The sequence below is a fragment of the Magnolia sinica genome, chromosome 1, assembly GCF_029962835.1.
Source record: "Magnolia sinica isolate HGM2019 chromosome 1, MsV1, whole genome shotgun sequence".
Taxonomy (NCBI): domain Eukaryota; kingdom Viridiplantae; phylum Streptophyta; class Magnoliopsida; order Magnoliales; family Magnoliaceae; genus Magnolia; species Magnolia sinica.
Genome location: NC_080573.1, coordinates 2,526,436 through 2,548,880, shown reverse-complemented (window position 1 = coordinate 2,548,880; position 22,445 = coordinate 2,526,436). Strand labels below are relative to the sequence as shown.

General features: G+C 42.3%; 1 protein-coding gene across 2 annotated transcripts; it reads right to left on the bottom strand.

Moving 5' to 3' along the window:
* Positions 1-10,114: 10,114 nt before the first annotated feature.
* LOC131236552 (F-box/LRR-repeat protein At3g26922-like) lies at positions 10,115-22,071 on the bottom strand. 2 transcript variants are annotated; one of them, XM_058233812.1, is made up of 3 exons: positions 20,783-22,070; positions 20,131-20,304; positions 10,115-10,608 (listed from the first exon to the last, which is right to left on the bottom strand). In XM_058233812.1, exons 1-3 carry the CDS (start codon positions 21,809-21,811, stop codon positions 10,216-10,218), a joined length of 1,596 nt encoding a protein of 531 aa, XP_058089795.1. In that variant the 5' UTR covers positions 21,812-22,070; the 3' UTR covers positions 10,115-10,215. The 2 variants fall into 2 exon arrangements, with proteins under 2 accessions (XP_058089795.1, XP_058089804.1); XM_058233821.1 differs by lacking the exon at positions 20,131-20,304 and having other exon boundaries at positions 20,783-22,071.
* Positions 22,072-22,445: the final 374 nt, after the last annotated feature.

The following is a 22,445-nucleotide window of genomic DNA, read 5'->3' as shown; positions in this document are numbered from 1 at the left end:
ACCTTGAAAATCTGTTTAAAAGTATTAGTTTAAATTTTTGGACATTTAGGTGATAGATATGACATATCTGTTCCGTCCATCTATTTTAGCACAACATTTTCAGATATAATCTAAGGACGCGGATTTCCTGCGAAAGCCTTTCGCAGGAAGTTCCTGCGCTGGGAATGCAGATGGGGTCCACCGTAATGTTTGTTGGGAATCCAATCCGTCCATCTATTTTGTGAGCTAATTTTAAAATGAACTCACAAAATGGATGGACGGTGAGGATTTCTCACAAACATCCCAGCGGGCCCCACGTGCGTTCCCAGCGCAGGAACTTCCTGCGAAAGGCTTTCGCAGGAAATCCGCGTCCTAAAACATATAAGCACCAAAAAGAGTGCACGAGGAAATAATTATTTAGCATTCATACCGCGTTTACCATTGACTTACAAAATCAAGCAGTCGGGCGTGTTTGGCGTGTTTGGCGTATGGGACGGGATTAAAAAAACGTAATTATTATATATTTCCCCTGTTACTGTTATTTCATGCTATATTTGTAATACACTACCCACTATCATTTGAAACTATTGAGAATAACGCGTATGTATTGTATTCAAATTATTCATCTATTTTGCAAGCTTATTTTATACAATGAGCCTAAAAATGAGGCAAATCCGATACTTATGGGGCCCCAAAAAAAAGGTTCCTATGCAAGGATTTTGGGTGGAGCCCACTACACTATTTGTGAGAAATCCAACTCATCCATCCGTTTTTTAATCACATTTTAAGATATTTTATCAAAAATAAGGTGGATCCAAAACTAAAATGGTCCACACAATAGGAAACTTTTTTATGAAACAAATACCCTTTTTCTAAATTTTTATGTTGCTTGGAAGGTATTTGATAAAATACCTGAAAAAAAATTTGATGTTGTTTTACCGACAATGGGATTTTGAAGATGCAGTCTAAGCGTTTGTGGAAATGCCACATAGGCAAACTCGACTCGAACTCGGCCTGAACTGGCCCAAGCTGTTGACTAAACCGAGCCGAGCTAGCCAGTCAAGCTCGAGGACCGAGCTGAGTCGAGTTCGAGCTGAGGTCAGCTAGTGGCTGAGCCGAGTCAAGCTGAGGCAAGCTCAACTCGGATCGGCTCAATGTACACCCTTATGTTTGAGGGACGGGAGATCGAAGTAAAATTTTAAAAAGAGAAATACATATATCCAAATACTCCGACTGAACAACTTTTGACCCCCAAAGTATCTAAATAGACAGATACATCCAACTCAACATTTAGCATTCATACCGCGTTTACCATTGACTTACAAAATCAAGCAGTCGGGCGTGTTTGGCGTGTTTGGCGTATGGGACGGGATTAAAAAAACGTAATTATTATATATTTCCCCTGTTACTGTTATTTCATGCTATATTTGTAATACACTACCCACTATCATTTGAAACTATTGAGAATAACGCGTATGTATTGTATTCAAATTATTCATCTATTTTGCAAGCTTATTTTATACAATGAGCCTAAAAATGAGGCAAATCCGATACTTATGGGGCCCCAAAAAAAAGGTTCCTATGCAAGGATTTTGGGTGGAGCCCACTACACTATTTGTGAGAAATCCAAATCATCCATCCGTTTTTTAATCACATTTTAAGATATTTTATCAAAAATAAGGTGGATCCAAAACTAAAATGGTCCACACAATAGGAAACTTTTTTATGAAACAAATACCCTTTTTCTAAATTTTTATGTTGCTTGGAAGGTATTTGATAAAATACCTGAAAAAAAATTTGATGTTGTTTTACCGACAATGGGATTTTGAAGATGCAGTCTAAGCGTTTGTGGAAATGCCACATAGGCAAACTCGACTCGAACTCGGCCTGAACTGGCCCAAGCTGTTGACTAAACCGAGCCGAGCTAGCCAGTCAAGCTCGAGGACCGAGCTGAGTCGAGTTCGAGCTGAGGTCAGCTAGTGGCTGAGCCGAGTCAAGCTGAGGCAAGCTCAACTCGGATCGGCTCAATGTACACCCTTATGTTTGAGGGACGGGAGATCGAAGTAAAATTTTAAAAAGAGAAATACATATATCCAAATACTCCGACTGAACAACTTTTGACCCCCAAAGTATCTAAATAGACAGATACATCCAACTCAACAGTAGAAGATTGAGAATTGCGACCACTCGCAAATTGTTTAATATATTCAGGCATGTAACGCTCCGATTTTTAAAACCCGAGTACGAGACTCGTTTCAGAAATCCGGAAGTTTATAAATCAGAGAATCAGCGAAAATGCAAACTCAGAGTGCGATAGCAAAATAAAGCATAGATAATTATATGAGCCCAAATATTTGACCCACCCAGCTGGGGGTCTTAGTTACAAAATTCCATAAGTTCCAAAATACTAAACCACTGAAATTAAAATAGTAAACTACTGATTAAGCCCGAAATACGCCGCTGCTTCTTGTTACGGCTCGCCCTTATAGTACTCTTCCTCGGGCTCCACGGTCCCGCCATCAAGGCCAGCATCGTCATTTTCTACATCCGTCCCTGCATATTTTGTATGGTTGGATAGTTGATGAATGAGTAGCCGGCTCAGTATGAATTTTTCTCAAGATTACACATCGCTGCCTTAGCAAATATAATTTAAAGGAAAACAAAGCAATAATCCTAAACAGGCAATATGCAGTATTATTAGATGCATTGATGCATGAATGCACATCGACCTGGGGATGCACATCCAGTTGGACTTAGGCTCGTCACCCATGTAATCATCGACCTGGGAATGATCATCCAGTCGGAATAGGGGTCGATAGTCGATAGTCTGGGAGCTAGCGAAACGATACCCCAACAACTTTAGGGCATGTGTTACAGCATCCAAAATTAGCCATCCATCATCGCCAATATGTTATGAATGCATGATTAGCTAACCGTTATTAATTCAGTTACAATCAAGCAATTTAAGTAACTCAAAGGTCACTATGGGGGACTCGTCACCCCGCGTAGGCCGACAGCTCGAGCATAATGTCCCATGACCATCATCTTCGGCTCATGAGATTCTCTACCTTGGAATGTTTTAATAAGATCCCTTGATCACAAATGACACCAGTTTAAGGGTCCTATTTTCCCACACCTTTTGTTTAATCACATCCCAAGTGTGGCTTGCATACAATTATGGAATCCTCCATGTGTAGCATTATGAGGTTATAAAGAGACAATCATGTTAACATATGACAACATATGACTTTAAATAAAACATCAACGGAGGCATCAGAGTTTTAAATAATGATCAAGACATGTGAATAGTAACCATTTTTCAAGGGTTAGCTTAGCATGTGAGTCTATCATATGGAATCACTTTCAGATATTTGTAATGAACATAACGACCTTAAACTAATGATGGCAATCTAGCACAAATTATGTTTAGCTAGCTTAGATATGGAAAGCCCAAGGGGAAAGTCATCACCTTATGGTAGTGTTCACGAACTCGGTCCGAGTCTTCTTGTGGCTCGGGGTCACTCAAGGAATCTCTTAAAATTATAGTTTATATTTGTCAGGTATTTCCATGGCTTGGATTAACAGATATATCACAGTGAAGTCTCATGGGTGGTGTGGGTATGCAACACATCGTGAGGTGGGCCCCACCCGTCCATAGGGCTGGACGGTGTGGATGAAGAACACATACATCAAAGGTATGGCCCACAGCCACATGGTCGGTGTAAGTAAATACTTACGTTAGGTTGGAATCCACTGCCTAAGGAGTGTAGATAAAACACTTATACTATGGTGGGGTCTACTGCAAAGATGGGCAATTTGGATGAACCACGTACATTAGGGTGGAGTCCACATGTGTGGCCCACAGAAGTTATAATGACCAGAAAGTATTTTGGTATTTCGGTCATCTATGACCATCATGGGGGCGCATCTAACGAACGGTTCAGATGGCATTGACGCCACCCATGGCAGTACATACGCTCCATGTTAGCCACCCTGCTAGGGATCGACACCAGGACCTCAAGTGTTTGGAAACGAGGCATCTCCTCTTAGTCCGTCAGTTGAGCTATGGACCTAGGTGTTTAGATCCAGCACTGGACGTCCACTGACGGACGGTCTGGAGACATCTATTGATGGACAGAGTGGATTGTTCAGTAAGGTGGGCCACGTCCAGACCTTGGATGGTCTGGATTAGAATAAACTTATCAAGGTGGGGTGAACAAAAACATCAGGGTGGGCTCCCACGTGGTGAGGCCCACATAGAATATGTGTGTGTGTGTGTGTATATATATATATATATATATATATATATATATATATATATATATAGTTATATTTTACTTATTATTATATTATTATAATATATATATATTTTCCCTTCAACAGACATGTCAATCGTCCAGCACTGGACGTTCATTGGACGGCCTGGACATGACGTTCGTTGATGGACGGTCAGGATGAAACATGGAGGTCCAGGACTGTTGAAATGGATGGACGGTTGAGAGGCAATACGTACCTCAAGGTGATATTCCAGCTTGCTGTCATCAAAGGCAGCTCAAGCTGCAGGGGCCCACCGTCCCCTGGACAACATTTCATAATAGTGGACCACATAGATTCTCCTGATGTCAGTCAACAATGGAATCCACTGTCCAAAAGAAAAACGGGTGGATGGCAGAGATATATTATTTACTTCAATGGGGTCCTGCCTGTTCCACGTGGGAAACAGATGGACGACTAGATGTAATTACGCGTGGGTGGACCCCACTAGTTGTATATCTACCTATGTATTATATTTTATAATAAAATATTATTATTATTATTATTATACTCTCTTTTTCCTTTTTTTTCTTTTTGTTTTTTTTTTGAAAACACGTCCTGCATGTGAGCAACCCACCTGGAGTTTGGTGAGGCCCACCAACAATGGTGCTGGGCCCATGGTGGCGTGGTGTGGTCCACCTGGTCTGAGAGAAACCCAGGTGCAGCCCCCTTTCAGTCGTTGCAAGGTGCGGCCCACCTGCAATTTGGTGAGGCCCAACACAGTGCAGCCCACCTGTCAACGGAAATGGTCTTCCTGCTGCATCCATTTCGAATCCATTTCCGGCCCTGATCCTAGGCTCAAACATGGCCCATCCCTGGGCTGTTTTTCAACCCGCATCACCGCTCAATCGGAGGAACGGTGGCTGCCGTTTCTTCAGCCAAAGAACGGCCCGAACAGAGCTTGTTTCCGGACGGTTTTCAGCCTGATTTTTGGGGCATGTTGCAGCTTAAGCGGAGCTTGTTTGCAGGCCGTTTCTGGACTGTGTTTCAGCCCTTAGCTGGGGTTATTTGCATGACATTGTTTGGCCTCAAACCGGGCCTGAATTCAGGCCATGTTCGGCCTTAAAACGGTGCTCCAATCACAGGCTATTTTCCGTTTCAAAACAGAGCCTGTCTTTTGGCTATATGTGCAGTCCCCGCTGATGGTTGTTATTCAGCCATGAACGCGTGTGGTTGAGGTGTGATGGTCCATAGTTTGGGTTTATTTTAGAGTTCTAAAAAAAATGGAGGGAAGCTTCTACCTCTTTCAATCGGGTCCGACCCGAGCTTGGGCTGACACGCACACACCCACCTCCTTCTCCTTCTTCCTCTATTTTCTTTCTCTCTCCCACTCAAGTGGCGTGGCCGTGGGCTCACACTGACTCGGCTCGGTCCGTTTCTCACGGATTGAGTTGGGGCAGTGAGTGCCAGGTTCACCAAAACGCTCAATTTTCTTCTCTCTCTTCTCTCTCTGTTTCCTTCCTTTCTCACCTCTCTTTCTGTGTGAAATCTGAGAGGGCTGAACCTTCCCTTTTATAGGCAGGGAGAGAAGAGATCCAGTGGCTGAGATTTGCTCTGCAAATCTCGATGGCCGTCGGTTGCAGTCCCTGCTTTCCTGAAATGGAAGGTGCGGCTTGTAATTCCTCGTGGTCTGGTTATTTTTTGTTTGAGAGAGAGAGCTCTCCCAGGCTGGCGTGAGCACGTTGTAAACCGACGCTGCTCATCCCATTACGCCGGCGGTCCGATCGCCCTCTACGGATCCCGTTTTCTATGATAAAACGGACGGCCAATATCAATCCCCTTCGTTTGTTTTCGGGGGGACCCAGCCTTATATAATTTTGTTGGGGTGGACCACGCCGACAAAATGGACGGTCTGGATTTCCCGGAAAACGGTCGGGGTGGCTCACTTAAGGGTTTGAAACCCATCCGTTTCAAATGATGCAATGGCGGGAGAGAATTTCTCTCAAATTTACAAAGAGGGTCGGTCAACAACCCTTTGACCGTTCCTCCTTATCCAGTGCACGTCGTGCACCATAGTCCAATGTGTACGCGTGCCTTGTATGGGGTCTAGGACGATGTTTGTGATAGATCTATACCGACCTTATGTTTAGGGTTTCTGGTTTAGGGGCCCCGGCCCAGTTTGGGCCATATGTGATATACAGGTGGGCTGTATAGTTCTTTTTGGGGCGAAATTTGGCCCATTCATTGTGATCCAATGGTCAGATTGGTCTGGTGGGTGGTTTCAACGGTTTAAGGTGGTCCTAGAGTACACCAATCGTCCGGTTGGCCATAAATAACTCTTTAAGAGTTGCTAGCAGGTGTATTGTGCCAATGTAACCTAGTTACTTGTTCAAAAACTGTGCTAATCTAGGGGCTTGTTGAGTCTTACCTCCTGGTTTGATGTTGGGTTTGTCTAGGCATCTCTCGTTCTGGGTGGCTTTTATCATTGACTGGGAGTCCCAGCCTATACGTGTAAGGTTTAGGTTGGTTTAATTTTCCTTAGTCCTTATAACCGGCGTCCTCAAGGTTAACACCCGTGTATCAAAGGCACGGGTGTTACAGGGCACAAGACAAAAAAAAAAAAAAAAATTACAATCAACCTTGAGGAGCAGCTCCATGACCACCTTTCCACCACAAGGATCTGCCTCATTCTTTCCCTCATGTCTTAAAATGATCTCTCCAAATGGATGGACCATCATGGTGAGGCTCACAAACCTCGGTGATATCACTTCATAGGCACACATGCATGTACAATTAATGTTCCACACATGTGACAACATATTGCAAAATCTAATCCATCCATTGGGCAAATTTGACCTTGTGCATGTTTTTTCAAAAAGAAGATATGTTGGAAATTTTATTCTATCCATCGTTTAAGTTTTTATACATTAGATTAGGAAATGAGCCCAAAAATGAAGCATATCCAAAACTTAAGCAGGGCGCCCTGCATGACAGGAAATAGTGGGCGAGGAAATGTTACGTTGAAGCCTTCTTGGGCTCCACCATGATGTTTTGATGCCATCCATACTGTTCATGAGATCATTCCTACTTGGATGAACTGAAAGCATAAAAAAGTTAGTATAATTGTAAACTTTCGTGGCCCTACCAATGAGAACTTTCAATCCTTACTGATTCATGAGCTGCAGCCCATTTGAATTTTAAATCTGTCTCATTTTTTGTTCCATGTCTTAACATAGTCTAAAAAAACAGATGGACGAGGTGGATTTCTAACAAACATCTCAGTAGGCCCACCTGGTTCTCAAGCGGATTGCCCGTTACCTAGGCATGCATATTCCAATGCCCGAAGCTATATGGAGCTTGCAAAGATGTTCATGACAAATCCACTCCATCCATCTATTTTTCAAGATCACAATAGAGCAAGATTCTAAAATTAACACAGATCAAAAACTCATGCAGGCTATACCACACGAAACAATGGGGATTGAATGCCTAGGGGTGGTAGAAGTATTGTATCGAGATGATATTTATGCCTATAGTTAATCTAAGTGGTAAAAGCCTTATGAATGGTTTGGATAGCATATAAACATCATGGTCAACTCCAGGGAGGTTTTACTTGTGGATGTTTCTATTTCCATGTTTCGTTGGGATGTAACTTGCTTGATTGCGATTAAAATGGACCCTCGATCTAGTGGTCATTATGTATTGAACTAAATGGATTGTTATTATGGTCTAAATCTGAAAAACATGTAATGGTGTTCTTGATTATGTGCATTCTTATATATGAGAGCTGTCACCCGTGGTTTCTGGTGGAGGTTTATCATGGTATATATGGATGCTGTAGCACGTGTCGTTAGTCATGATATCATTTTACTAGCTCCTAAACCATCGACTATTGAACCGCGTAGGGAATCTGGCTACTCACACTGTCAGTGGCTAATCTGCGTCCCACTTGTACGATACAAACAAACAGTTAGAGAAGTTGACCATGACTTTACCATGTGCGATTATTGTAGACCTCTCCTTCTAGTGTCACTCGTGGAGTTGCCGCGGGCTCAAATGCCGTTTCATGACTTCAAGATTACATTCCCAATGTAAACCCGAGGCTGGTGACCTTGCCATGGAGCGTGTATGACCTGTAACCTGCTGGTGAAGGTCATCCCACCGTAAAAGGATGCTCAAAATCAGGTTGATCCAACCATCATGTGGATTTGAAGGCAGGTGGATTGCCTGTGAGCGCTGACAACCGCATGAACTTTTCAACGGTGGGGCCCACCATGATGTTTGTGAGCAACCTATTGTTACTCGATTTCACAATTCGGTCACGTGGTTGATACAGGTGTGCCAAAATTAAATGTGCAGTTCAATTCAAACCGAACAATTATGACCCAATGACCAAGATAGGTAGATGTGTCGGAATGGATTGTGTGTGACCGATATCAAATAAGATCGGTTTAATTGTTGAGTTTCAATCGCCACAAATCTCAAGAGGTTGGCCCTTGAGCTTGATTGGCAGATTGATTCCTTGTAAGGAGCGTCGTTCAAAGATGAACTAAAAACAAAGCCATTGAAGCGCGTTGTGCATTGTTTTGTAGAAATACAACCTGTAGAAGATTGATGCAAGCAAAGCAAAATTACAACAAAAAAAAGAAAAAGAAAAAAGAGAGCCAAATCAAAATCTAAAAGTTAAAAGAGAAAAACAAGATATGAGATACAAAGATTTACATGCTTTGGCCATTCAGCTAAGTCCACGGAGCCACAATACAGAGATTTCTTCCACAAAAACAAGAGACCAAGGGCATCAAGCTTACCTCCCACTCTTTCAGTGTATAAGGAATTTCTCACTAAAGAATTTCGGCAGATAAAAGAATTGTCACTCTCCCCACATATATTCCCCCTCTATTGACAACACACCTAAAGAGAGAGCCCTGGCTTCCGGCCTACAAAAATAGGATTCACATGCACACGGAAAGGGGCAGAGAGGCATGTCATTTGAGGAAACCCTTACATGCTTTCAAGCGTATGAATCTCCACCACATCAACCTTCTGCAGTGTTAGAAGAAAACCAAAATAGACCCATATGAGGAGGCAATACATCAACCCAGTCTTCAATAAAAAGACCTATTGCCCTTGTTGCTGTTAGACAACAGGCCAAGCCCTCAAAATTAATGTTGAAGCTTCCATGTCCTATCTATAGATGATTCATGGGGCTGTAAGAGATTAATGGATTAAAAGGAATTACATACAGAAGAAGGTTGGCTAACCATTGTTTTCATACACAAGGGGCATGTTCGACAAGAATCAAGGCCTGATCTCTGGGCAGAGTTACATTGGAGCCCACCTGATGCATGGCTCGGCCAATGTAAAGCATTATTGGCATGTGGACTCAGCAAAATTATCCCTGCAATTTTGATACCATCTCCAATACAAATTCACATATAAAGGCAACAATACTATAATCAATTTGTTGAAGAGATGCTAATTCCAAATGCCTCATCTTCCTACTATGCTTAGGCAGAGCACGCGTACGGGATTTGGGACTTCATAATATTTTCCCCCAACAAACATGCTGCACCCAAAAGATCAGAACCACCCACTGATCAAGTAAGCAATGCATGCAGCTTGAATGTAGACCATTGAATACCATTTTTCTAACCAACAGTTTCTTTGCAAGTTGGGACCACATGATAAATATCACAGGCTGTGTTCGCGCTAAGGAATATTCACATGGGGGCTGTCCTATATCCTGCACACATTCTCCACATTTGTACATATGGTGCATTTCGCTTGAAGATGAGGCATCCCGAATTAGCATATACATCATTGTTCAATTGTCCACCATGCAACTAGTGCAGGGGACAAAGGTTAGATTTGACAATCATGGTTACAAAAGGAATCTTAATGGTTGGTAGTTTTAGTTATATAAGGAACCTTAATGGTTAATAGTTTTGGAGTTCTCAAGACTAATATGAAGACAGATGAGCCCTAATAAGAGACATGGATTTCAGCTTTTGGAGACGCTCTTGGGAAAGCCAGTAACCTCTCGGTAAGATTGAGCAGGAACTCCGGCTGGCTGCAAACTTCCTCTAGAATGCTAATATCCATTTTTTCCATCACAGTCGAGTTGCTGAGCAAAAATTTCACAAAGTTAATTTCATTCTCAGGCTCATCAATCACAGATTTAACTTTAACATCGGTAGGAGTGGGCTCGTAACCATTCACAGGAGTGGGATAGGAACTCAAGTCATAAATGATAACAGTTTTGAGGTGCTCAAACAGCTTATAGAAACAAAGCTTCTGTGACTTCCAATACACCCTTTCATCAAAATCATACTTGTCCTCCCAATTCAACCGTTGTTGGCTGCGGTAGTTGTGGATCTGGAAATTTCAACAAACGAGAGAGAGAGAGAGAGAGAGAGAGAGCCACATCATAAGAACATAAAAATTCAATATTTTGAAGGTGAAATTTGGAGAGAGAGAGAGAGAGAGAGAGAGAGAGAGAGAGAGAGAGAGCCACATCATAAGAACATAAAAATTCAATATTTTGAAGGCCAAATTTAGAGAGAGAGAGAGAGCCACATCATAAGAACATAAAAATTCAATATTTTGAAGGCGAAATTTGGAGAGAGAGAGAGAGAGAGAGAGAGAGAGAGAGAGAGCCACATCATAAGAACATAAAAATTCAATATTTTTAAGGCCAAATTTGGGGGCTGTAGATAGGCCGGGTTTGGGTCTAGGAACACTATAGGAGGTCCCGGATCCGATCAGGTTTGGGTACCCATTGTCTTTGGACCTTGGTTTCTAGTCTGGTCTAGGTTGCTTAGAGGCATCTGCATATTCAGACAAAACCTGATGGATGAATTGGATCTCACAAACATGCGCCAGGATGACACATGCGTGGTGTACATGGGCTCTCTAGCATGGGTGTGGCCTATGTAGATCTTAATCAATTGCCAGACTAATTAATATATATACAGTATTTATCAAAATAATTAATTTATACGTTAACATATAATGTTACTATTAAAATTAATCAGTACTGGCCTGCCTAGAATTTTAACCGGGTCCAAGCAGGTGGACCCAAACCCGAACCCAACTGATGCGGACACAGGTGCATTCAAGGTGTACCAACGAAGAAAGCGCCAACCACAAGTGCCGTCCTTGTGGATAGGCGAATATTGAGGAGCTGAAGACCTTTCACATGTGATTGGACATATAGAAGACCCCACTTAGGGAAGACACATGTGAAGGAAGATTGGAGAAAGAGGATCGAGCGCCCAAACTTTCCCATACTTATGTTATTTGCACGTTTTTTGACTTAGTTAGGGGTCTTTTAGTAATCTTATATCTTTATTTGCTTATCCTAGGGGTATTTTAGTAATTTTATGTCTTTATGTGCTTATTTAAGTGGGGTAAAGCCCTAAACACGAATTTGAACTATTGATGAATGAAAAGCAAACCCTTTGGTTGCCTCCTTCCTCTCTTCTCTCTAATGGTGCTTCTTCTCTCCCCTTGATCTTCTTCTTCTAATTTCTTCTTGTGCCCCTCCAACTTCCTCAAGGTAATAACTTTCTTTCTTCTATTTTTTTTGTTTTGGCTAATTCCTCTACGATCAAAATCTTGAGAACCGATCTAAACCCTAAATCCCCAAATTCTCAAATCCCTAATCCGAGAAACTTCTTGGTTCTTCGGACTAGTGATCTTCATTGATCGATTGGGTGTGACCATGCAAGATCGGGAGGTCTCATCCCTCGCCGGATCCAACCTAAGTAGTAATTGAATTCCATACTCCATGGTTGTAGTGATGGCCCGCTCCATTGCATGTTTCCTTTATGATTTTCTCAGTTATGATGATTATTGTTAGAATTTTAGATCATTTATTCCTTTTATTTCCGCTGTTTAATTATCTCCATGAGCATGCATCATAATTAGGGTTGTCCTGCGTCAAATTTGGTATCAAAGCCTAGGCTTGCATGGTTTTTGTCTAGATCGAGTTATCAAATTAGGGTTTTGATTTTTAAGTTTAACTTAGGAAAGTTTCAGGTTTAGAAAGTTTTCAATTTTAGAAACTTTCCAATTTTAGAAAGTTCCTAATCTGGAAAATTTTCAAATTTGAGTTGTTTCCTGTTTCAACTTAATTGTGTCAGTTCATAGTAGTTTTGCATTCATCGCATTCATCTTGAAAGTCATAACACCTAGTAGTCTAGTTAGGTAGAGTTTGGTTCAAGTCTTCATTGTATGCCCACGAGAAGAGGTAGAGGTTTCGGACTTCAACCTACCATGAATAACGAGCAGTTATCTGAGCAACTTGCTCAATTGATACAAAAGATAACCGCCCTAGAAGCGGGTCAAAGGCGTGAGTTTGCCCGCCTTGAGAACCAAATTACCACCACCATGAATAAGGTGGAGCAACTAGAGGCGTCCCAAAAGGAAAACCCCGCTGTAGGGGAAGATGCGCACTCCCAAGTGGAAGGAATCATTGAAGAACGTGCTGCCACACGTGGTGGTAGTGAGGATAGAGATCGTGGTAACGGTCGTGGTGTGGTGCGAGAGGCACGAGCCACATATGGTCATCAAGACCGTTATGATCCAGATGAGCGTGCGATGAAGAGTGTGAGAGTTGAGGCCCCGAGTTTTGATGGACGCTTGGATCCCAAGGCATTCCTTGACTGGGTTGCTGACATGGACCACTACTTTGAGTGGTATGGCATGTCAGAAAACCGTCAAATTAGTTTGCTAAGATGAAGCTTGTGGGTTAAGCCAAACTCTTCTGGACTAACACCGAGCGTAGGATAGAGAGAGTTGGTAGAGCCTCTATCATACATTAGTATGAAATGAAAGAGAAGTTGAAGGAGAAGTACCTTCCTCTCTCATACCGTCAAAGCTCCTTGACCAATGGCAATCCTTACGCCAAGGGTCAATGCCTGCCGCTGACTACATCGCTAAATTTGAAGAGTATGTGATGCGATGTGATATCCGAGAAGACCCTCTAGTAACGCTCTCGCGTTTTAAGACGGGCCTTTGTGCGGACCTTCAGCGCGAGCTTATTACTCGGCCCTTAACGGACTTAGATGAAGCATATCAAGTCGTGCAGGAGTTAGAGCAATATCTGAAGGCTCCTGTTGTTCGTTGTTTTGAGTCCCGAGACTCCAATGCTAGATCTAGTTCTCAAGGAACTAGACCTAATATTGGTAATCAACCTAGGGCACAGGCGACCATTCCGCCTAGGCCTAGGGAGGACAAGGGCAAAGGGGTTCTTGGTGCCGGTCCTAGTAACATGAGCCAAGTGAGGTGCTATGAGTGTGGCAACCTTGGCCACATATCTAATCAGTGTCCTACGAAGAGCCGTGGGAGAGCCTTAGTTATAGGCGAATCCCACGAGGGTGGAGATGACCAGGGTGATTATGAAGTTGAAGAGTATCACCCTGAAGGAGGACTTACTGATGAAGAAGCAACGCTTGCAGTAGTCAGGCGTGTGTTAGCTCAGTCTAGAAGTAGTGCTGACTGGCGTCGAAGCACTATCTTCTACACTATTGCCAAGTGTGGTGAAAAGAATTGTAAGGTGATAGTGGACAGTGGAAGTTGTCAGAATGTGATTTCCACTAGCACCTTAGATCGCTTAAAACTGAAATCCACACCTCATCCAGACCCGTATAAAGTTTCTTGGGTTGACAAGACATCCCTACCTGTCACCCAGCAATGTCTAGTCCCCATCGAGTTTGGGTCATACAAAGAGTCCCTGTGGTGTGATGTTTTACCTATGGATGTGGGGCATGTTATCCTAGGTAGACCGTGACTATTCGATAATGATGTCACGATCTTTGGCCGTTCGAATGCGTGTACTTTTATATATAATGGTAAAAAGATCAAACTTAATCCCATGCCACCTGAGAATACACTAGGGAAGAAGAAGGATGAGAAGGCAAGTGAGCCTAGAGAAATGGGGAAATCCAAACCTAAGTCTTTACATATAATCAGCGCAAGAGAGTTTGAAAAAGAGGCTAAGGAGGATTCTATGGTGTATGCCCTTGTGGCTAGAGAAATTACACCTGAGGTTCCATCAGAGTTGCCCTGTGAGGTGATCTCAGTCCTGAAGGAATACAGTGATGTATTTCCTGAAGACTTACCGAATGAGTTGCCACCTATGAGGGACATACAACATGCCATTGATCTTGTCCCAGGGTCTACTCTACCGAACCTTCCTCACCACAGGATGAACCCTGCAGCGCATGCAGAGTTGAAGAAGCAAGTTGATGAGCTTCTGCAAAAGGGTTTCATCCAAGAGAGTATGAGCCCGTGTGCCGTGCCTGCATTGTTGACGCTAAAGAAAGACGGCACGTGGCGCATGTGTGTGGACAGCCGTGCCATAAACAAAATTACTGTCAAGTATAGGTTCCCTATACCTAGACTTGATGATATGCTTGACATGATGGCCAGGTCCACTATATTCTCTAAGATAGACCTCAAGAGTGGATATCACCAAATTCGTATACGCCCAGGAGATGAGTGGAAGACGGCATTTAAGACGAAAGATGGGTTGTACGAGTGGTTGGTCATGCCCTTCGGCTTGACTAACGCACCTAGTACTTTCATGCGGGTGATGACCCAAGCTTTGAGGCCGTTCATGGAAAAATTCCTAGTGGTGTACTTTGACGATATTCTTATTTATAGTGCCACTAAGGAATCACACCTTGAACATTTAAAGAAGGTCTGTAGTGTCCTTAGGAAGGAAAAGTTGTACGCTAATCTTAAGAAATGTGCATTCATGTCTAGCCAAGTTGTGTTCTTAGGATTTATAGTGTCATCTGAAGGGATGCAAGCAGACCCTGAAAAAGTCAGGGCCATAGTTGAGTGGCCAGAACCAAGGAACATTCATGAGGTGCGAAGTTTTCACGGCCTAGCAACTTTTTATCGTCGGTTCATTAGGGGTTTTAGCACGATCATGGCTCCCATTACTGAGTGCATGAAAAAAGGAGAGTTCGTGTGGTCTAAAGCCGCTGTCAAGGCTTTTAAAGAAATTAAGGGCAAGATGGTGGAAGCTCCTGTCATGCGCCTACCTGACTTTTCTAAAGTCTTTGTAGTAGCGTGCGATGCGTCTGGTGTCGGTATAGGTGGAGTGTTGAGTCAAGAAGGACACCCAGTGGCCTATTTCAGTGAGAAACTGAATGAGGCAAAACAAAAATACTCCACTTACGACAAAGAATTTTATGCGGTAGTGCAATCCCTGAGACATTGGCGACACTACCTCCTACCGCAAGAATTCGTTTTGTTTTCTGACCATGAGGCTTTGAGATATTTGCATTCTAAAAAAAAACTCAACCCAAGGCATGCCAAGTGGGTAGCGTTTCTTCAGGAATATTCGTTTGTTTTGAAACACAAGGCCGGGGTTGAAAACAAACCAGCGGATGCCCTTAGTAGGAGAGTGGCGTTGCTCAACTCCTTGAGTGTAGAGGTAATCGGATTTGAGCAACTGAAAGATGAATACCCCATATGTCCTGATTTTGGGGGTACTTACGCGTCGCTCTCTAGTGACCACCATATTATGGGTGAATATGTTCTTAAAGATGGCTTTCTTTTCAAGGGAGACAGACTTTGTATTCCCCGTATGTCCCTTCGTGAATTCCTCATCTGGGAGCTTCATTCAGGAGGGATAGCTGGCCATTTTGGTCGTGATAAGACCATTGCCCTCGTGGAAGATCGTTTCTATTGGCCAAGCCTCAAGCGAGACGTAGCCAAAGTTTTAGAGCAATGTCGAACATGTCAGCTGGCAAAGCAAAGAAAGCAAAATACTGGGCTGTACACGCCATTGCCAGTGCCACATGATCCGTGGCAGGACATTAGTATGGACTTCGTGCTCGGGCTTCCCAAGACTATAAAAAAGCACGATTCCGTTTTTGTCGTTGGGGACCGTTTTTCTAAAATGGCGCATTTCCTCCCATGTTCGAAGACGTCAGATGAGTCTCATGTTGCTCATCTCTTTTTTGATGGTGTGGTGCGTCTCCATGGGTTACCTAAAACCATAGTGTCTGATCGTGATGTTCGATTTACTAGCTATTTTTGGAAGACACTGTGGCACATTATGGGAACTCGTTTGCAATTTTCTACTGCTTACCACCCACAAACAGATGGTCAAACTGAAGTGGTAAACCGTAGCCTTGGAAATCTTCTACGTTGTCTAGTGGGTGAACATGTTAAGACTTGGGACCTAATTTTACCAACTGCTGAACTTGCTTATAATGGGTCAGTTAATAGATCTACAGGGTTGAGTCCTTTTGAAATTGTAAGTGGTTATAAACCTAGAATGCCCATAGATCTCTTACCTATGTCTGTTACCCAAAGGTCTTCTGAGTCAGCCGATGCATTCGCACGCCATATTCATGATTTGCATACACATATTAGACAGCGGTTAAATAAGAGTAATGATGACTATAAAGTTTCAGCTGATTCTCATCGTAGAGTGCAAGAATTTCAAGAAGGAGACTATGTAATGGTGCGAATAAGGCCAGAGCGATTCTCTCAAGGATCAGCAAAGAAATTACAAGCGCGTAGTGCTGGACCATTCAAGATATTACAAAAGGTTGGGTCCAACGCGTATCGGATTGACCTTCCATCTGAAATGAGCATTAATCCAACTTTTAATGTGGAAGATCTAGTCCGTGCCCATACTCCCATTGTTGATACATCATCCCTTTCATGGCCTTTTTCTGAGTTTGCTACCCAACCCCTTCCACCCCCTCCTCCACCCATTACCCATAAAGAAGCAATTGAGGAAATCTTGGATGACGAGATAGTATCCACGAGAGATGGGGGTTTCCAAAGGTATCTTGTCAGGTGGAAAAACAAACCATCGTCTGAATCTACGTGGCTGTCGGGCGACGCATTGCAGGGTATTGATCCAGATCTACTTGAGCGCTACAAAAGTTTCAACTCGTCGGAGTCGAGTTTTTCTCACCCGAGGGGAATTGATGCGGACACAGGTGCATTCAAGGTGTACCAACGAAGAAAGCGCCAACCACAAGTGCCGTCCTTGTGGATAGGCGAATATTGAGGAGCTGAAGACCTTTCACATGTGATTGGACATATAGAAGACCCCACTTAGGGAAGACACATGTGAAGGAAGATTGGAGAAAGAGGATCGAGCGCCCAAACTTTCCCATACTTATGTTATTTGCACGTTTTTTGACTTAGTTAGGGGTCTTTTAGTAATCTTATATCTTTATTTGATTATCCTAGGGTATTTTAGTAATTTTATGTCTTTATGTGCTTATTTAAGTGGGGTAAAGCCCTAAACACGAATTTGAACTATTGATGAATGAAAAGCAAACCCTTTGGTTGCCTCCTTCCTCTCTTCTCTCTAATGGTGCTTCTTCTCTCCCCTTGATCTTCTTCTTCTAATTTCTTCTTGTGCCCCTCCAACTTCCTCAAGGTAATAACTTTCTTTCTTCTATTTTTTTTTGTTTTGGCTAATTCCTCTACGATCAAAATCTTGAGAACCGATCTAAACCCTAAATCCCCAAATTCTCAAATCCCTAATCCGAGAAACTTCTTGGTTCTTCGGACTAGTGATCTTCATTGATCGATTGGGTGTGACCATGCAAGATCGGGAGGTCTCATCCCTCGCCGGATCCAACCTAAGTAGTAATTGAATTCCATACTCCATGGTTGTAGTGATGGCCCGCTCCATTGCATGTTTCCTTTATGATTTTCTCAGTTATGATGATTATTGTTAGAATTTTAGATCATTTATTCCTTTTATTTCCGCTGTTTAATTATCTCCATGAGCATGCATCATAATTAGGGCTGTCCTGCGTCACCAACATGACCCAACTTTGAAGGCCGATACATTGGACACAAACCCCGTGGCTGTTCTAAATGGGGTCCAAATATCGGACTCGAAGCCATTTAGATCAAGATGGGTTCCCTTGACAGCCTACGAAATTTCAGTGGGTCCCTACTATCGTGTGGTCAACTACTTGAGCATGACATTTCATGTGTGGGAGCATCATGTGTGGCTGTTTGCTTGGTCTAAGTGCACTAAGTGCATTGCACTTAGATGGACTTAAATACACTAGATGAGACCATGATATAGTAGGGTATCTGAAATAGATCAATTAGTAAACTGTGTTTCGAGTATATACTTTTAATAATTCATAAATAAATAATAAAAAAGGAACATGTTGCAAACTTAGATGCATTTGGACACATCTAAATGCACTTGGATGAACTTAGACATACTGAGATCCATTTTCTACAAGTACAAAGCTTCATATTCAATCTGGGCCTCGTCACTTACCATGAGGCCCAATCTAACATAAAGCTTTGTCCGTTTAAAGTTGACCTACAAAATGCATATAAGTGTGACTAAGTTCATCCAAATCACTTAGAGGCACTTAAATGCACTTAAATGAACTTAGACACAGTTAAGATGCATTTTATCAAGCTTGACATACAAAGCTTTGTATTGGATCCAAGCTATTTACGTACATACATGTGCGTGTGTGAGGAAAATGATTCAAGTACCATGAAACTTCTTTCATTGAATCATTTGTGGGTCTCACTACGATATGTTGATGACATGCACTCTGGTGATCAGACGTGTCACCTTCCATTTGGACATGGGACCAAAAATCATACCAATCCACGAGTCAGGTGGGCTAGACGACAATGAAATGGTAGTGGGGAACACCCACCCTTGATTTCATGGGGCGCCCACCATATTGTGTGTATGCCATGCAATCCATTCACCTTAAGCATGTGCCCTAGATGAAGGGATCCTGCAACCATCAAGTCGTTTTGACACTCTTGTGGGCCCCAAAGATCAATGTTGGGTGTCCCCTGAATTGGTTCATACCATGTGGCCGACCTCAATTTTGGATCGGACTGATTTTAGGGACCCTGACCTATTGAACTAGCACACATCTGATTGATGGGTCGGATGTCATCAACATATCATGGTCGCCCCACACAACAGTTTTGCCATAATTTCGGTGAAAAGGTCTGCATTGAAATAATTTCAACAATTTAATGAGGACATTCATGCATGAGAGAGCCCATCTACACGCCAACCATGCCAACATGGCACACGTGTGAGACCCAATCCATCAAATGGATGGGTCCAACTATGTAGATGTCCTTATTAAACCTGAACCCATGTTCAGAAGACCCATGGGGTTCCCAAAGCGGATTCAAGTCCAAGACTTCAAATTTGGTACCCATAATTGAACCTGATAGGACCAAAACCTGATTCCTTAAGGCAATTCAGCCAGGTATGGGTATACCAAGACTCGACCTGAACCAGACCCATAAACAGCACGCATCATTGACCACATTTAATTGTTTGGGTAATTACATACCAGTGGGTTACCTACTAGTTTGTGCAGTTAGCTTCTCAAGCATGACCTTTCATGAGTGTAGCTGTGCTTAGTGATTTTCCTAGCAACTACCCCTCCATGACCTTAATTTGGCTGCTCACCCATTGGGGCGTGCATGCAATAACTAGGCTATAGGTCAATACTTGGTCAGACTGCGTTGGAAGTGAGTGGTGTCACTTGGGCCCCTACCATGGCCAGTTCCAAGAGCCCAAGTAAAAGAGTAGGCTTGGTGTCTAGTTGGTAGTCGACATAAAACTTTTGCCAATCTACTACTTTGAAGCCAACCTCAAATTGCTAGGAGAGAAATTAAAATGACGGTAATGGAATTCAAAATAAAGGATGAGCCACCTCATATCTAGAAGGGACTGATTTTGCATTAGTTCAACTTTAAGGTGCAGTCCACCTTATGCACCACTCAAATGTCCAACACATATTACACATTGGTATAGGAGTCAGGTTGCAAGTGAAGTTCACGCGTAGTTAATAATTCCTCTGGATTAGATTATTGTGATTGTTTTGTAGTACGCACCTCCAATAGAGGTTTCTTGTCCAAATGTTGAATAAGAGTCTCAAGGGAACAACAACTCTTTAGCAAGTGGGCAATCCCTGGGAGCTCCCATTTACTCAATCCTATCATCAGATCCAAACGTGTGGAATTCATGGATAAAGCATCTACACATTGTAACTCCCTTAAAGATAGAAGCTGCAGACAAGAACAAAGAAAAAAAAGAGAGAGTAAAAGAAAAGAAAAACAACAACAACAAACAAAAAATACAAACCTCAATGCAAGGTCTACGTCTAGTTGCCCACTTCCCGTAAGGCATCATGCAGTTCACTCATTCGAGGTGTTTATAACTTTAGTTTAATATACTTATGAACAATGAAACAACTGGCTTTTACAAAGAGATGAGAAATCCTACACACCAGGACTTAACATAATCAGTACTGTCAGCAGGCTGCAGCTTGGGCCAACCAAAATCAGTATTTTGAAAGGTCTGGGCAGGACCAGTTCAAAATCCTTGCTCAACTCAACCCAGGCCAAGCCCATTGAGCATTAATGTTCATCAATATAAGGAAAAAGGTATATGATGGTGGCAGCACTTAGTATGGCATGAAAGAAGAACCCAGGCTCCAAAAGAACTCTCAAGGATCATAATAATAAAATGTCCAAAAACACATACCTGAATACACCAACTACATAATTTAAGGTCTTTAACATGTCGAAGATCTTCAAGAAGTCCCTTCAATGAATTGATGTTGTGTTCATAGCACTCATGGCAACCATTATAAAGTTCTTCCTCATAATCAATGCTGGCCTCGACAAGAGACTGTAAGTTCTTTATACGATACTCTCTCCGCGGCTTGTTCCCAATTAATTTCAAGGACAACAGATTTGGGGCATAAATCTCAATCTTAGTAGTCATATATCCCATATCATCAAAACCATTTCCAAAAGCAATGTAAAGGTCATCATAATCATGATCATCATAAAAATGATAAAGGTCAGAGTCCATAACTGTTAAGCAATGAAGCTGCCGATTTTCAACAAAGATGTCGAGATTCTGTGCAGAGCTGCAGTCTTTGACAATAATGTCTTCCAAGAGTGGACAATTGGAAGTCAAATTTTTTATCTTGTTAGCAGACAATATAATCCGTGCGAGATAAAGAGTTTTGAGAGAGCTAAAACTCGTGGAAGTAGGTGGGTCGAGAGCAACATATGTCAATGATAGCGTCCTTAACGATCTACAGTTAAACATAAACGGAGTCAACTTACGTTCATCATAATCCTCAACCTCTACAAATGTATTACCTTCGCCAGCAAAGGCCAAATCAAGTTCCTCCACATTATGGTCAACTGCAAAATGGATCCATGAACTAACTTGCGGAGGATAGTGGTCTAGTTCTAGAGAATCGAAATGGACACGAAAATACCGAACCCCAATATGGAGAGATGTTGATTTATCGATAAAGGTGGTACTGTATTCGATAGGTCTCAAGATCCTCTCATGAGAGGGTCCGAAGTTGAAATCCATCGTAGTGATGGATGTCCATACATATCTCCATCTTCTCGACAAGAAGCTTGTCCTGAGCACATCCTCCATGTGAAGGAAAGATAGGATGTGAAGAAGCAATGAATCAGGTAATTCACTGATCCAATCACAACCATGTTCTTCAAAATTCTTTTCTAGGATGTTGATGTTATTCTCCATTGATTCGCATCTACAGTTTTCCAATTCATCTACATTTTTCTTTCAGTGAAGAAAGCCTGCTGAAAAGAGGAATTCCAAATTCACAAGGTGTAAATAGAAAGGTAGGGAAACATTCTACTGTGTGTTTGCCAAACAGTGTTAATGGCATACATGTCTAGAAATCCAACTGAGCATAAGCTGGTGATCAAACGCTGATCCAATGTCCTTAAGCCCCTGAATTTTCCCATAAAATTTAAATTGCTAAACTTTTTTCTTTTTAACCATCCATTTGATGGCCCCCAATTGGGCTTTTATGATTGTCCACTCAGTGTGATTTTTAAGCTGAGCTCCACCCACAATGCTAGGGCCCACAATGTGGACAATCTGGATTGGTGTGCTGGTAGATAAGTGACAGCCAATTAACATGGTGTAGCAAATGCAGACAAGAGCCTGACCATAGAGTTTAATGTATTTCAAAGCAAATAAAATAGGGAAATGAAATGCAATGTGACATTGAAGAAGATTAACAATCTTTCTTTTGTAAATAAACATATTTTCAACCTTGTTGTTGGATGAATTATGCAAATGGTACTGATTCAATACCTCTGAAGGCATGGGAAGTACCAAGCATCCATGTTATTGCTAGGGGTGGCAA